General features: G+C 30.0%; 1 protein-coding gene across 2 annotated transcripts in view; it reads left to right on the top strand.

Moving 5' to 3' along the window:
- LOC145246655 (neuronal acetylcholine receptor subunit alpha-10-like) overlaps positions 1-17,500 on the top strand; it is a 1,821,427-nt gene that overhangs the window by 906,154 nt on the left and 897,773 nt on the right. Inside the window, exon 4 of one of the 2 annotated variants that reach the window (XM_080108363.1) lies at positions 6,298-6,464. In XM_080108363.1, coding sequence (XP_079964489.1) covers positions 6,298-6,464 — 167 coding nt within the window. Of the gene's footprint in view, positions 1-4,992; positions 5,686-6,297; positions 6,465-17,500 lie in introns of those variants that run through there. The other variant, XM_080108362.1, reaches the window with a different exon arrangement.

Here is a 17,500-nt window from a genome sequence, read left to right as displayed (position 1 = left end):
ATATATATATATATATATATAATTTTGATTGCTTCATTTAATCATAAATTAATATACAAATATATAATTTTATGCGTAAATTTATCAGTATTTACTTCAACAGTGCTCAATACATACATAGAGCTAGGCAGTACGTTACGAATATATATATATATAGCAATTAAGCTCAATTGCAATATATATTTTCATAACTTACTATATATATATATATATATATATATATATATATATATATATATATATATATATAGTAGATGTATGTACGTATGTCTTTCGATCTGTGTGTAAATATTTATCCAGTGAACTAATAATACATCGCTTTTCAACAAAAATTGTATTATTAACCAACGATTGTTTGGAACGAGTAAAATCTTTGTTGGATAGATGACTAACGCATGCAGACATATATCGACAAGTTGAAAGGCATAATATTCATTTTAACTTGGTGACATTTTAAAAATTCTTTCTGCGCATTCCCAAATTCAATTCATTTCTTCAATGTTTTTTAATAGTAAATCATTTTTTTACTTATCTCTCGATAGCTTTAATGGTAGGAAATGTTTTCGTTTCGATTCAAGCTGATGGCAACCAAGTAATTTGTGTTTCTAACTTTTGAAATCGATGCTATGTATATCATTAGATACAATATCATATTCAATAGAGAATTGGCTCTGTAATAACAAATAAGAAATCTGCATGAATTAAAATATATTTAAGCAAGACCGCTCCCCCCAGCTAGTATTTAATACATATACACATCAAGTAATAAACATAGAAATACCTTCAAACTAACCATAAAAATAAAATCAAAGTAGTACTTTTAGTTAATTACTACTGTAAATTATCTTCAAAAATCTCTGCATGTATTTTTGTTTCCCTACGAGGGCAAAATTAAACACAGCTATTTAATGGGACGGATATTCAGTTCTTCCAAAAATGAGGAGATCGAAACCGAATTCCAAACTATATATATACTAGCATTTCAGCCCGGCGTTTCCCGGATGTTTGGAGGTGTATGTTGAGCAAAAATAAAAAAAAGTGGCAGTAGGAAGGCAGGCTCGAACCCGTACAGCGAAAGAGGAAAAGAATGGGAAAAAACGTGACGGCTTTGCTGTTACGACCACCGCCAAACCGGGAGTGACGTAGATTGTAATTAATGCTAAACAATCGAAAGGAGAGGATGACTTTCGAAAATATCGGCGAAAAAAATCAACCCCTCCCTGTAGAAAAGTGCCCAGTTGAGGGTGAAGAAATTAATGTTTTTGGCACATTTTTTCCGTATTTTTCGTCTGAAGGGTATAGCTTTAAAACGATACTGATATTTTAAAATTCGTCGCATCTGTCGAAAGTTTTAGGCAGGCATGCAAACATACATATATACATTTATATATTGATAGCTCAAATTTTCGACCCAACCCGATTAAAAAGCTTGCCCTGGCTCTGAGTACCCTTGATGTAAAATTTCAAATGTTTAGACCAGAAATTGTCTGAGTAATTTGGTAGAGACCACATAGTTCAATTTTTTTAAGCTTGACCCCTATTATCACCTCTTAACATCTATTGTTTTGGGCTCAAATCAAGTTATTAAGTTAGATCCATGTCCAAGGAACCTTTATCTAAAATTTCAAGTGTTTAGACTCAAAATTGTCGGAGGAGTTTGGTAGAGTTCTCAAAGGTCAAATCGTTGAAATTTGATCACTTAGCAGTCAAATTTCTGGCTGAAAAGCGATCACATAGATTTTCCCAAATCTCAGTATCCTGTATATCAAATTTCGAGTCTGTAGACTGAAAATTGACATTGATATATAGTTTGGGATTCGGTTTCGATGTACCCGAGTCATATAGATATACATATTCTTTTATTTTGAAATGGCAACCCTATAATATATAAAAATCGATAACACATTAACTCTATAATAATATATACGAAATCTCCAAGAATTAAAATATCGTATTTAAGCTTAATTTATGATCGGGCTCTACCGGGGTTCGGGTTAGCTTACATAAATGCTTTCGTAGTTTTAACAAAAATGCTGCAACAATATTCATTTACACTGAATATCTACAGAATGCCAACATCAATATATTGATTATGAATGAGTCGCATGTGGAATTTCCACAGGTCCCGCTAGTTACTATTATTATTATTATTATTATTATTATTATTATTATTATTATTATTATTATTTACTCATTAGGAGTAGTGACACAGGTCATTATCAAAGATTTCTCTTTGAGAACAGCTTGTGGCGTTCTCTACTGTCTGAGTCACAACAAGTCCTCCCAGATTTCGATTACTCTCCACCATTTTCGTTAACCTCTCCAGATGAATTTGCATGATCGCAACAGCCGCGTACCATTGACTTCTTGTTGGCATTGACCATTAGTTTTCACGAAAGTGGATGGCAGTAATCCTCCCCAAGGTTCCAGTTTTCTTTGCACTCATCCAGCGGAAGCCTGACTAGTGCTTTGTTTCTTAGGTCTGTCAATCCTCCCTTACCCTCCTCACTTATTTGGTGTAGTTACAGTTAATAGAATAGTGACACACACACGCACGCGCGTACGCAAAAAGGAGATGAGGCAGGGGCGGGGGGGGTAACTGACAATTATACGGTTTCAGTTTTCATGTTATTTGTTTTACAGATGTAGCAGTTTCTGTAAGTCCAGATTGTGCATGTAGCTCATGTGCGTTTATATCCGCACTTAACGGGGTTTTTTTTTTAAATGTTTCCACCGTTTTCATTATTGTTATCCCTTTACCTTCTCAGCAATTCCCCTGATTCCAATTTCTCCCATTAATTTTTCAAAATCTCTCGGTGATGCTCTTTGTGCTCCTACTATTAGTGATGTTATCTTAACTTTCTTCTTCTTCTTCTTCTTCTTCTTCTTTATCTTCTTCTTGTTATTATTATTATTATTATTATTATCATTATTATTATTATTATTATTATTATTATACGTAGAAGTAGTAGGATGAGGAGGAGGAGGAGGAGAAGGAGGAGAATTTACTTAATCATTAGCAGCCCTGTCACAGATCATCATCAGATTACCCAATGACAACCACCTATGGTGTTCCCTGGAATCTGTGTGACAACAAGTTTCCTCAGATTTCCGGTACTTTCTACCGCCTTCGTTGACCATTGCAAGTGAATTTGCCACATCGCAACAGCCGCTTGCCATTGAATTTTCGCTGGCAATAACCATTGGTCGTTACTGAACTTTGGGTGTTAAGAGTCCCCAAGATCCCAGTCTCCTTAACACCCATCAATTGGAGGTCCGATTACTGTTTTCTCCCTAAACCTTTCCCATCATCTTTGGTCCCTCCTGACTATGTGGCGTGGTACAAGTCGATCCCGACACCACAATCTTTTTTTTTTAGGGGCTGGGAGTATCGGAAGTAGTTACTAACAGTTTTGCAGTTTCTATTTCCTTGATTGCACTTTTATTATTATTAAATTACTAGGAGTGTTCACATAGGTTATCATTAAAGAAATCACTTTGAGATCATCATCATCATTATTATTAACAATAACAAACCACAAAGAATAGTCACACAAGCCACCATCAAAGATTTCTCTTCGAGAATAACCTATGGTGTTTCCTGGAGTCTGGGTGACAACAAGTCTCCCCAGATTTCCAGTACTCACTACCTCTTTCGATAAATTTTGCAAATTAGTTTTCGTTTTCGCTACAGCCGTTTTCCATTGATTTCTCGTTGGTAGCGACCATTGCTCTTCACTAAAACTTGGGTAGCAACAAGCCTTCCCAAGGACACAGGTCCTCTTCGTACTTACTCAGCGGAGGTCTGGCTAGTGCTTTCTCTTTTCGGTCCTTCCATCCTCCTTGACCTTTCTCGATTTTTTTTTTTTTTTTTTGTAATGTGGCATAAGTCCAAACAGAATTTTCTGTGGGGTGGGGGGGGCGCTGATGAATTTATTATTATTATTATTATTATTATTATTATTATTATTATTATTATTTTCAGTCTTTTCTTCTTTTATTTCTTGAATTTTTTCCTCGTTACTTCATACCTTCGATTACTTCATCTTGTAATTTCTTCTTCTTCGGTTTCATTTTCTCTTCGAACCTTTCTTATGCAGGTTTGATATTTTTTTTACTTTTTTTTTTCTTGCCGCGTTTTCTCTTTCCACATATTCTACATCTTTTTGCATCCTTTCTACTCATAATTCTTCTTACAGCCAGTAAAAAAGAAAACTAAATAAATGTCGTATTGTATTGATTTTGTCTCATCTTCATCAACTCTGAATTTTTGTCGCACATGTCAAAGTCTTCGCACCTTTCTTGTCGGACACATTCGTTTCTATGTGTTTCATTTCAATTTCATCTCTCTATACATATTTCTCTCCTTCTTTCGCGTTCCTTTCTTTCTCTGAATATATATATATATATATATATATATATATATATATATATATATATATATATATATACATACACATATATATATACGTGTGTGTATACGTATATATGTGTATATATATGCATACACACACATATATATATACATATACGTATATATACACTTATATATGTGTGTGTGTGTGCACGCACGTATGGTGTGTATATGTTTGTATGCTATGTATATGTTTGCATGTATATATATATACATATATATATATTATATATATACACACACATGTATATATATATATATATATATATATATATATATGCATGTATTTATCGCACATGTTAAGTCTTTCATCGCACTTTTTTGTCAGACACATTCGATTAGTTGTTTATTTTTTTCAATTTCATTTTCGTCTCTCTTTCTCTCAATATATATATATATACATATATATATATATATATATATATATATATATATATATATATATATATATATATATATATATATATAATCTTTCTCAGATCTTTCTCATTCGTTTCATTCCTGCGTCCGTTCTATTGCCTTCTTTGTCTTTCCGTATCCATCCTACCTTCTTCCTCTTCTCCTTCCCTTGGTCGCCCACCCTACAAGCGCTGACGCACTTTACCGACACGATATCACCGCTCCATTCTGTAATAAACAACTCTCCTGCTTAGTGCGTTCAACTACCTCGCTCTCCTCCGACGCGTTGCTCTTCAATACTTTTCTTCTTATCAAAGGATTAAGGGAAGGATTTAAAACTAACCGGCTGTACAAGGGGGTAGAAAAAAGAGACACCAACTCCTGCTTCTCAATCGGCAGTTACCGTCAGATGAAGGCAGGAGAACGCTTCCCCCGGCCTGTTAACACCGTTTCACACTCATGGATTTTCCGACGTATACCTGAAAGTGTTTTTAGTTCTGTTTTGATCACTACAACCGGCAGTGTTAAGAAAAGCGCACGCAGTTGCAGCCCGTCGCCCGCTAACTGTACCAGGAATGCGACCGAGTGGGACCCTGCCATTGTCAAAATCTGCGCGCACTGGCGAGGTCCCTGGGCTTTGCATTGTCGCCGGCAGGACTGTGCGCCTAATTCGAAACATGTTCATCGGTTGGGTCACTCTGCTGGTCATTTCACTTGCCACGATGGTGCAAAATGTCGCCGTTCCTACGGACGAACAGCGACTAATGACGGAATTACTTACGGACTACGATCCGGCTTCAAGGCCAGTTTACAACGCATCACATGCCGTAGTTGTCAAATTTGGAATCACTCTTACCCAACTTTCGGATATGGTAAGTACCACAGAGGGTGGGGATCAATAATAATATCAGGGATATATATATATATATATATATATATATATATATATATATATATATATATATATATATATATATATATATATTATACATTATAAAAAAATCTGAAGCGGTTTATTTTGTTGTAAAAAAGTGCAAATGAAAGAAAAAAACAATGTGTCAGGAATTTACAATATAATACAATATATATATATATATATATAATACATGCATATACAAATATACATATATATATATACCTACACATATATGTATATGTACTTATATATATATATATATATATATATATATATACATATACAAATATATATATATGTATAGATAGATATATGTATGTATATATGTGTATACATACATATTTGTATATATATACACTTCCGTTTATATATATATATATATATATATATATATATATATATATATATATATATACTTGTGTATATAAGTAAAACGTGTTTCACTGCTTTCTATTTTTTTTTTTGTTGTGTCTTTATATATACAAAAAAATATTTATAAGCGGTATATAAGCATAAAATCTGTTAACCCTTGTTTCATCAATTTCTGTGCCTCCGATGGGGTGTCCAGGCCGGAGACATCGCAGACACCACCCGGAACATCGACGCACCCCTGATGAACAACGTCTGTTGAGTCGACTCTTGGCCAACTATGACACCGCTTCAAGACCCGTCTACAACGCCTCACATGCTGTCGTTGTCAAATTTGGATTCACCTTGACACAAATCGCCGACATGGTAAGGCAAATGATGTATTCTTTCTCTTCTATAATAAGCGTATTTTTATTCATTTATTTATTTATTTTTTGTTTTTCTTTTTTTTTCTTTTATAATTACAAAAAAAAATGTATTAATAAAAACAATATATAAAAAAGAAAACAAAATAACGAGAAATAATGCACTCCTCCTATTTGTATAAAACAGGTGTGTTGTAAAAAAAATTACATGTTTATATATGTCTTTACGATAGTACTTGGTTATGTTTATGAGCGATTGTTTTGGACACTTTTGTGTCATATATACTATTTGCCAAACAAAACATAATAGTAGTCTCCTTCAGTATATATATATATATATATATATATATAGGTATGAGATACATATGCATATAACATTATAAATATGTATATAGGAAATACGTGTGTATGTATTTATTATATATATATATGTGTGCATATATTATACATGCATATATATATACTTATTATGTATGTATGCATATGTATATATATATATATATATATATATATATATATATATATATAAATATAATGTCTATAGGTATACATTTATGGTATAAAATTTATACGTACACATATTTATATATGCATTTGAAATATTCATTTTATTTTATTTTTTAAATCGGCTAAATGTCTTTGTAAATTGATGCCGTATTTCAGATGTTAAACAATTCTTTTTTTTTTTCAGGATTGAATCTGTGGAATTCATATTATTTTTTTTAATATATATATACATACATATATATACATATACATATACATGTGTATATATATACACACATGTATATATATATATATATATATATATATATATATATATGATACTATGAAATTTAAATATTTTCATATGTATATAAACTCGTACACATTTATGGATTTTCTATATTTATTGGACTCGTCTTAAACCCAAACCTTTAACAGGGTCAGTTCTTAATTAGAATAAAATGCGGCTACTAAAACGAGGGCACTTTGCGTTTGAACAGAAAAGAAGAGCCCAAGTTTAAAAGCACCTGTTCTCTAATGACGGAAGACGTAAAAGTTTAAAAGTAACATCAGAACAGATACAACACTTTGCTCCTAACCAACTTTCCGTACTTTTTTTACAGTCGCATATTTACGAATTAATATATTTAAAAGATAGCAGTATATATATATATATATATATATATATATATATATATATATATATATATATATATATGTGTGTATGTGTGTGTGTGTGTCTGTGTGTGTGTGTAATCATATGGCACAGTTTAAGTGTAGTATCTGTTCTGCTACGTACACTTTATATATTTTGTCCTCGATCAGTGAAGGAGTGTTCCGTGCTAGATGGAGTAAAATTTTCTTTTATTCTTAGTCTAGAGTGCCCCTTTTCAGGGAGTATTATAAACCCCACATTAAAAACCAAACTTTCGACTAACTCTGCTCTTGTAAGGAAGTATATAAATAGGAGGATGATATATTTGTTTCATCTTCCATGTTTTGATGGTTTAATATTGACTGAAGAATCGATTGCATTCGTTATCTTCATCCCAAAGACTCAGTCTCAATTTTCGCAGTGAAACAGAAAGTATCGGTGGAAGATCAAACTAATGTATACTGTCACATGAAGTGTAAAAATGTATATTCTCTCGCACGCGCATGTAATTGAACAGTCTGATTAGTTCTCATATAAGAGTAAATTAATGATATGTGTGTATATATCTGTGTGTGTTTGTGTGTGCGTTTGTGTGTGTATATTTGTGTGTGTGTTTGCATATTCATATATTTATGTACACATTTATATATATTTTTGTATATATTTTTATATATTATGTATATATTTATGTATATATATATATGTATATATATGCGTATATATATATGCGTATATATATATATATATACGCATATATATATATATATATATACATGCATTTATGTAGGAAAGTGATGTAAAACCCTGCGTTTTACTGTATACCCTGTCCTGTGGCAGTTATCTGCACCGACGGAGGTTAGCAGTAATACAAAAAGTGTGGATGGTTCTACACAAAGCCTTAACCTCCGTGGATTTCGGAGCAACTTACTTGTTGTGGTACAGCCTCACATTTCGAAATCGACGAGAGGCCATATATATATATATATTCAGCCACTCTGATGAGTTGTAGACGACGAAACACGTGTCAGTGGATAATTGCATTTTAAAAATAATATATATATATATATATGTATATGTGTGTGTTTATACGTGTATATATATATAGATATATATGTGTAAATTATTCCTGTATATATGCATATGAATAAGACTCATTCGTGTCTATATGCATATGAATAAGATACACACACACACACCCATATATATATATATATATATATATATATATATATATATATATATATATATATATATATATATATACATGTATTTATATTTGGCATTGATATACATTAATTGTATGCATAAATACATGAGGTGTCCAAAAATCCATTAATGTTGTGGTGAAGAATTGACGAATGGGACACATTCTTAACACAACATCTATTTACTTTCACAAAATAATGTATAATTTAAGTCAGTACAGAAAAACACAAAATATGTTCAATTAGTCGCAGAAAGCAAATATTATACAGAGAAGTTACAAGTCAAAATCCAACTGCTGTATGACTCTACGAACTTATTGACCCGTACGCATTATTTTTTATTGAAAATGGTGTGTACACAACTAAATACATAATTTATATAGTACATTATATAAGCAGCAAGTGAGTGTAGTGGCGTTTAAGTAGATGCATTATGCAGGTACATATACATATATTTCTCACACACAAACGTAAATGTCCGAACAGGTATAAATATAGATAGTTGTAAACATAAGGAAAATGTATACGTATTTAATACATATCTACAGTTATATAAGAAAAGAAAGTATATAAGCTACGAATACTTATATATGTATGTGTGTGTGTGTGTGTGTGTGTATGTTTGTGTGATTGGACAATTTTTAATATTATTCCAGATTCGTATACAATTACCGATTCTGTTTGAAATAAGCGACTCCGTAACAATCATGTCATATATTTTCATATGTAATTGTAAAGTTGATCTTTTGTGAACTTGTTTTTATTATTTACTATTCAAATTATCGTAAACCAAACCAGTGCAGTAGAACTCCGAGATACGCTGGCCCTAGAATACCGTTTTTTCAGGTTACGATGTGGAATACAATGGTTCTCTGGCCCCTGGTATCGGTATTTGCTCCGGATTACGGTGTTGTTTATAGGCCTAATGTTATTTGATTATATACATGTGTATTATATACTGTACTGTATATTGTTATTAATTTTTAATGCTGTATCGCGGGTTTCTACTGTAAGTGGTTTTTGGCATCGGAAAAAGAAATTAATTTTTCCAATTCCGATACCACAAAAAGTTCTAATTTTGTTCGATTCCAATTAATCGCCCCAACTAATTATATATATATATATATATATATATATATATATATATATATATATATATATATATATATATATATTTATATATATATATTAATGCAAACAAAGACAAAGGGGTATAGTGTTTACCTGATCTACGCAATGGTAAATTTCAAACTAATATAAATAACAGTATTTATATATAGAAAAATTACTCGCCATTGAATTAAAAAAAGCTCAATACACAATAGAGAGTAGAGTTATTATAAGAAAAAAAAATTAAAACTATAAGTTATAACTTTACAATCAAAATTTATTGTTCGCGTGAATACTCCAAAAAACAATTTCCAATGTCCTTATTCCGCGGAGCTTCAAAGAATGCTATTCTTGTTATTCTTCTCATCGGAGGACATAAAGAAATCAGCAACTTATATTTGTAGCAATGCTAGAATTTGCTAGTTAAGGCATTAAGGGAAACAGCAATCTGTTGTAGTTATAAATTGCCAAATAAAAAAGTGAAAAAATGCTGGATATAATTTAATAATATATAATATATAAAAATAATTTGCTGATTTCTTTATGTCCTCCGATGAGAAGAATAACAAAAATATCATTCTTAAAAACTCCGCGGAATAAGGACTTTGTAAATTGTTTTTTTTTGTTGTTGTTGTTTTAAGTATTAAGCCGAACAATAAATTTTGATTGTATAGTTCAACTTACAGTTTAAATGTTCTTTCTCTTATATATATATATATATATATATATATATATATATATATATATATACACATATTCTCTCTCTCTCTCACACACACACACACACACACACACACATATATATGTATATATACAATATACACTGCATATTTATGTTGGTGTTTAGCCATTTCCATAAACATATTAATTTATAGATTCAAGTAACTTGAATAATGCATAATTATAATTGTATATATTTTTTTACATACTTTACAAACAAATACGATGATCCCATATACACACACGTGCATATATATATATATATATATATGTGTGTGTGGGGGGCGATGTGTGTATTATATAACTGTTGTATAAGCGTACAATTACTTAGGACATAATGTTTTGTTTCAACGGTTTTTTCGAGAATTTCTGATCCATGTGTAGATTATATACTGTAGTATAACATGTACATATTGAAAGTAAGACACTCGGGAAGATTTTTTTATTAATTGCAGGAATTAATTCTCCAGAACATCTCTAGTCCTCAGTGTATATTACAAATCATATATAATGAGAAGTAAAATCAGCCATGTTCAAATAAATCTCACTTTTACATACTTGAATATATATATATATATATATATATATATATATATATATATATATATATACATATATATACATATATATACATATATATGTATATACATATATATATACATACATATATATACATATATATACATATATATATGCATATATATATATATATATATATATATATATATAGAGAGAGAGAGAGACATATCTTTATATTTCTCCCTCTCTCATATATATATATATATTTATATATGCATATATATATATATATATACACACCCACACATATATATATATATATATATATATATATATATATATATATATATATATATATAAACATTTTCACTCGCATACGTACGTATAAGTGTATACGGATTTATATACACACACGCACGCACACACACACACACACACACACACATATATATATATATATACTTTATACTTGTCAATTGTTCAGCATATTGCATGCACTTTGAAATGAGAAACATCCTGAACTTTACCTTGAAACAAATAGGGAAAAAAATCTAAGAACAAAAAGATGCAACATTTCGTGATTATTACTAAGGAAATCTTGTTTAATGTTACAACCTTTGGATGTATTTTTCACATGTATATCAACATATTTACGTATATACATACATATACACACACAAACACACCCACACACACACACACATATATATATATATAGAAATATATTTATATGTGTGTGTGTGTGTGTGTGTGTGTGTGTGTGTGTGTGTGTGTGTGTGTGTGTGGCGCTCACTCTAGACGGTTTGATCTGGAGTCTTACGATGGATAGATTTTTATAGGAAGAATAATTTTCACGAGTGGTTTCTAATCGCATATCTCCGCCAGGGAAAATTATTACATTAGGTCTTTGCTACTATTGGAGGTAGGCGTTAACGTTATCCTACATGTAGCGCCTGGTACTCCCAAATTATCACACATCTGTTAGTTATTTAATGTTGCTAATTTCGGTGATAAATTAGAACATATGTGTCAACTTGATAATCTCTTATATATATATATATATATATATATATATATACATACATATATATATATATATATATATGGGGAGTGTATGTGTGTGTTATTTAAACCAATATATATATATATATATATATATATATATATATATATATATAGATAGATAGATAGATAGATAGATAGAGAGAGATTATACATTTACTTAACTGTTCTCACTATATGAGTAGAGCTTAGTAACAGTATAGTATACTTATATACAACTGCTAAGTAAGTTAAACAGAAACTGTTGTAAGGTAGGAAGCGATAGGATGTAATAGTAATGTTCCGATTTGTTTAAAGAATATGTAAGCATGGAATAACTATTAAATGTATCTTAAAATGTAAATCCATAGCATTTCCATGATGATTTACCTCGAGAATAAAATAAACGTTTTGTTTATACATTGCCATCAACATATTTTTATGTTAATGTTAATCTGTAATCTCAGATTGGGCACTATTTACAAAAATCTTAAAATTATGAATACTTTATATATTATCTTCTAATATATGTATATTTTTTCAATTTACCAGCTATCTCAGATATTTCAATCGAGACAATTTTTAACCAATTCTTACCGTCCCTTTAGATGTAATTGTTGTAATTTCTGTTTGCTTTGTTCATCGGGTATATTTGCCAAGCAGCTATTGAAATTCTTTTTCATGGGTCGAGTCGCTCCCATAATTCCTGGAATGATAGAGATCTTCCTAAGATTCCAGTTTCTTTTCATATCATACATAAGACTTTGATAGTTTTTTTTTTGTTTTGTTTTTGTTAAATCGATTCTTTATAAGTTCTTTTTAACCGAGCATAATGGGGAAGATTACTTTCTTCTAATATTGCTTTTTTTCTCCTTCTTGCCATATATAACTATGTTAGCTTTTATAGATCTGTCTTCAATGTAAGAATTGTGTAGTCATAGATGATGGTGTATGACTTATTTCAACTGTTTTTTTTTTCTGCTCAACATGTCCTTTTTACTAATCGTCCAGGGGAGATACTAACACACTCACATGACCGGCAAGTATAGTAGCCGTCCCCCAGCGGAACAATAGCTTGGTGTCAGGTGGCTCACACTCTCTATTTCTGCCATATATATATATATATATATATATATATATATATATATATATATATATATATGTGTGTATATATATATGTATATATATTTATGTATATATATATGCATATATATATGTATAAATATATATATGTATATATATATAAACATTTGAAATAATAATTAGTTATTTATAACCATAGAAAAACCTCTGTATCATTTTTATAACACTCACACGTGCGACTATATATATATATATATATATATATATATATATATATATATATATATACTTCAAAATAAAAGGAGGAAATAATATATATATATATATATATATATATATATATATATATATATATATTCATTCGAATATCATACCTCAAGTCCCATGAAATTACATATAAAAACATGCCCCTGCATATATATTTGTTCGCGTGGGTTTTTTTTTGTGTGTGTGTGTGTGTGTGTGTGCACGCGCGTTTGCGCTTGTGTGCCTGTGTATGTTTGTTCCAATAAGATATAAACCTACTTTGCCAACATTCGAACCAAATCATTATTTTGGTACGAAAACCTCTAATTTTAAATTAAATCTTTTCTTTTATCTGTGCTCCGCTCCTCTTACAAGATAAAAAATAATCAAAAGAACAAATTGACAAATAATTGGGAGTGTTCACTCGTATGCTGTTCATATTTTCTAAATAACTCCAAACATCATTTCAATCCGAATGTAAGGTGCTATAATTGGTTCTGTACTCGTTCAGGTTTTATCAGTTTATTTGCCATTATGAAGAATAAATTGAACTACATTAACAATATGCTAAAGTAAATGTAAATTACACTCGTTATTCAGAAATCATATTTGTTAGAAAACAATACTCTGTATATTTGTGAATTATACATTCACCGTACTCTTTGTATATTAATAGCAAGAATTGAACCACGCGAGGCAGGTCAAATTCAAATCACAATATTTATTCATTTAAGCGCTAACATGCCGTTATTTACGTTTGTGGCATTTTAACCATCATTGGGCTATTTCGTACAGAAATTGTAGTTTTTTTATGCGACTCATTTGTAGATTAGGTTGACTTTGAAAAGATCAGTTTTACATAAAGCAAGTTTTGAATGCTTCCGCCTACTATTCTAATCTTGAGTGTTATTTTCACAACGTTTCGGTCGATGTAAACTCCGATCTTCTTCAAATATGTCTTGTCGAACTCTAAAATCGTTTTCTCGACCTCGGGAATCGCACCGAATTTTTAAATGGAACGTTCTTTAATGCTCAGATAGCATGTTCTGCTTCCATCAGCGATGCATGAGTAGAAGTCCTAATTCGCAATTGTATTGCGAGTATCGCCTGCACTGAGTATTGAACCTTCAACCGCAAGGAAAGCAGATGATTTTTACAAAGTATTTCATCCACTGCGGCACAGATCCGTGTGTGCTTGCTTGCGAAATTAACGCCCAAGATAATCGTAGTATAAATAATCCAAACAATACGAATTATCAACCCTTAGCTGAAAAAAAAAAAAGAAAATCAGAAACGTACTGCGTGTAATCTTGTATTTAGTTTTGCCCCAGCTGATAGTCTCTTAAATCCTAACAGAGACTAACATATCTACATAATTATAGAATTCTTTCCTTATGGCATTCGTTGAGTTTTGGGTCAATGGATACTTCGCATAAATGTAACTGCGCGGGTATTATAAAGCAAAGGTTGAGCAATCTCAATCATACCTCTCATTAATCAGCAGTGTTTGATTCCAGTTGAAGGTAGAACACAACACGGCTAAAATTAATGCTGAGATAAGCGAAAAGCCTTATTTAACGATTCTTTATGCATCAGCAGTCCTTCCTGTATCTATATTTATTAGATTCAGATAAAAATGCAAAGCCACATGCAGTCACCAATATTTGTTATATATATATATATATATATATATATATATATATATATATATATATATTTGTTTTATGTGTGTATATATATATGTGTGTGTATCTATTTGGTTATGTATATATATTTATATATATATTTGGTTATATATATAGTTCGTCTTATATATATATTTGGTTATATATTTATACACATATATATATTTCGTTATATATATACATATATATTTATACATATATATATATATATATATATATATTTCGTTATATACATACATATATATTTGGTTATATATATATATATATCTGTGTGTGTGTGTGTGTATGACCAAATATATATACCAAGTCACAACGCAATATTATAAAAATAAACAAATATTTCATTAGTTTGAAATTTATAATTAACATATTCCGGAGTCGAACTCAATCCTCAGAAATTTGCACATTTTTTTCTTTTTCTTCTTCTGTCTTGCCAAGTGGTTAAGCTGGAGAATAGAAAATCAGTTAGTAAAGAGACAGAGGTTGTCTCTCAGTGGTTGTGATTTGAAGAGTGGCTACGCGATAATAACAGCAGACCTGTGAGCTCTATGATAGACGCGTTCATTTAATTTGAAGAAAACAAATATTAAAAAGGTAAGCAATATTAGGAAAATTAACAATATTTTATTGGTTTGAAATTATTAATTTATATATTGCGGAGAAAAATTCCATCATAAGAATTCCGCGCAGATACTTTTCTTCTTCTTTTTTTCGTTCTTCTTCTCCTTCTTCTTCTTCTTCTTCTTCTTCTTTGCCATGTTGTTAAGTTTGAGTAAGAAAAATTGTTTTTTAAACGTATATAATACGTATTTATTTATTAAAATTATATCAACGCTTCTATCACGGAACCCCAAAACCCTGACGAAAATCTCATGTAGCCCACGCACCGTTTTGGCATTTAAAAATAGCTGAGACGGAGTTTATCAATTATCGAATATATATATATATATATATATATATATATATATATATATATATATATATATATACATATATGTGTATATATATATATATATTATTCTCTCTTAATATTCAGTTTATTATAAATAAAAGGATTATTATAGTTTCTGTCAGACTATCTTTCTCTCTCTTTCTCTGTATATGTATACATATATATATGTATTATATATAGTATATATATATTATATATATTATATATGTATTATATATATATTATATATATTATATATATAATCTATATATATATAAATGTAAAGTTGGTTCGTTCTAAACGAATAAAACCATATTTCTACGTTACCAATTTATTTGAAATTTTCAGACAAGCCATTTTTAGAGTCGAGGTATGTTTTTATGTTATTAAAATAAAGTTACCTCGCGAATTATTTAAATTAAAATATTAAATAAAATAAATATATTTTTTAACCGTTACTGCGAATCTGTTCTGTTGATAAAACTGAACTTCCGGTTCGATTCATTTCACAGCCACGAATTGACAAAAGATTTCATTTCCTGTTAACTCGATAAGTAAAAAAAACAATAAAAACATATTTCATTTGTTTATCTTCCAAATTTTTTAATTTACACATCTTTTCTTTATTATATAAGGCCAAAAAAAAAGTTTGTCGCTTGCTTTTTGAGATTTTTTTTTGTTTTTCGATATAAGATTCGTTGGTAAAGTACAGGGTTTTTTTTTGTCCACGCTATTTTTTAAATCGTATTTACAGGTTTAATTAGTTTTATATGTTTTTTTTTATTCAATTGTAAGGTTAAAATACACCCTCTCTCCCCATGTTTAGAATGGCTTTTTAAATAATAACGTTATTATTTCAACACTGATCACTCTCTGCATGAGTAATGTACTTTCACCTAACAATTTAATAAACAAAACATGGTACTTATGCAGAGAAGGTACCGTGCTGAAATAACGCTATTAAGAAAGCCATTCTTAACATGGGAAAGGGAGAGTGTTCTGTAACTATTTTATATTTTCACCTAACAGTTTAATAAACAAAAGATAGTACTTATGCAGAGAAGGTGCCGTGCTGAAATAATACCGTTATTTAGAAAGCTATTCTTAACATGGGGAGGGAGCTTTTCATCTATTCTAAAATATGAATGCTTTTCGTGCACTTATTGATCCGTGCTGAAATAATAACGTTATTATTTAAAAAGCCATTCTTAACATGGGGAGAAGAGGGTGTCTGTAACTATTCTGGACTTTCACCTAACAATTTAATAAACAAAAATTAAACTTAAGCAGACAATGAACAGTACAGAAGCATTAACATTATTTAGAATACAATTGAATAATAAAAAAAAAACTTTA

This window comes from Euprymna scolopes, chromosome 24 (genome assembly GCF_053919585.1).
Source record: "Euprymna scolopes isolate OS-2025 chromosome 24, ASM5391958v1, whole genome shotgun sequence".
Classification (NCBI taxonomy): Eukaryota; Metazoa; Mollusca; class Cephalopoda; order Sepiida; family Sepiolidae; genus Euprymna; species Euprymna scolopes.
This window is presented reverse-complemented; position numbering and strand designations above follow the sequence as displayed.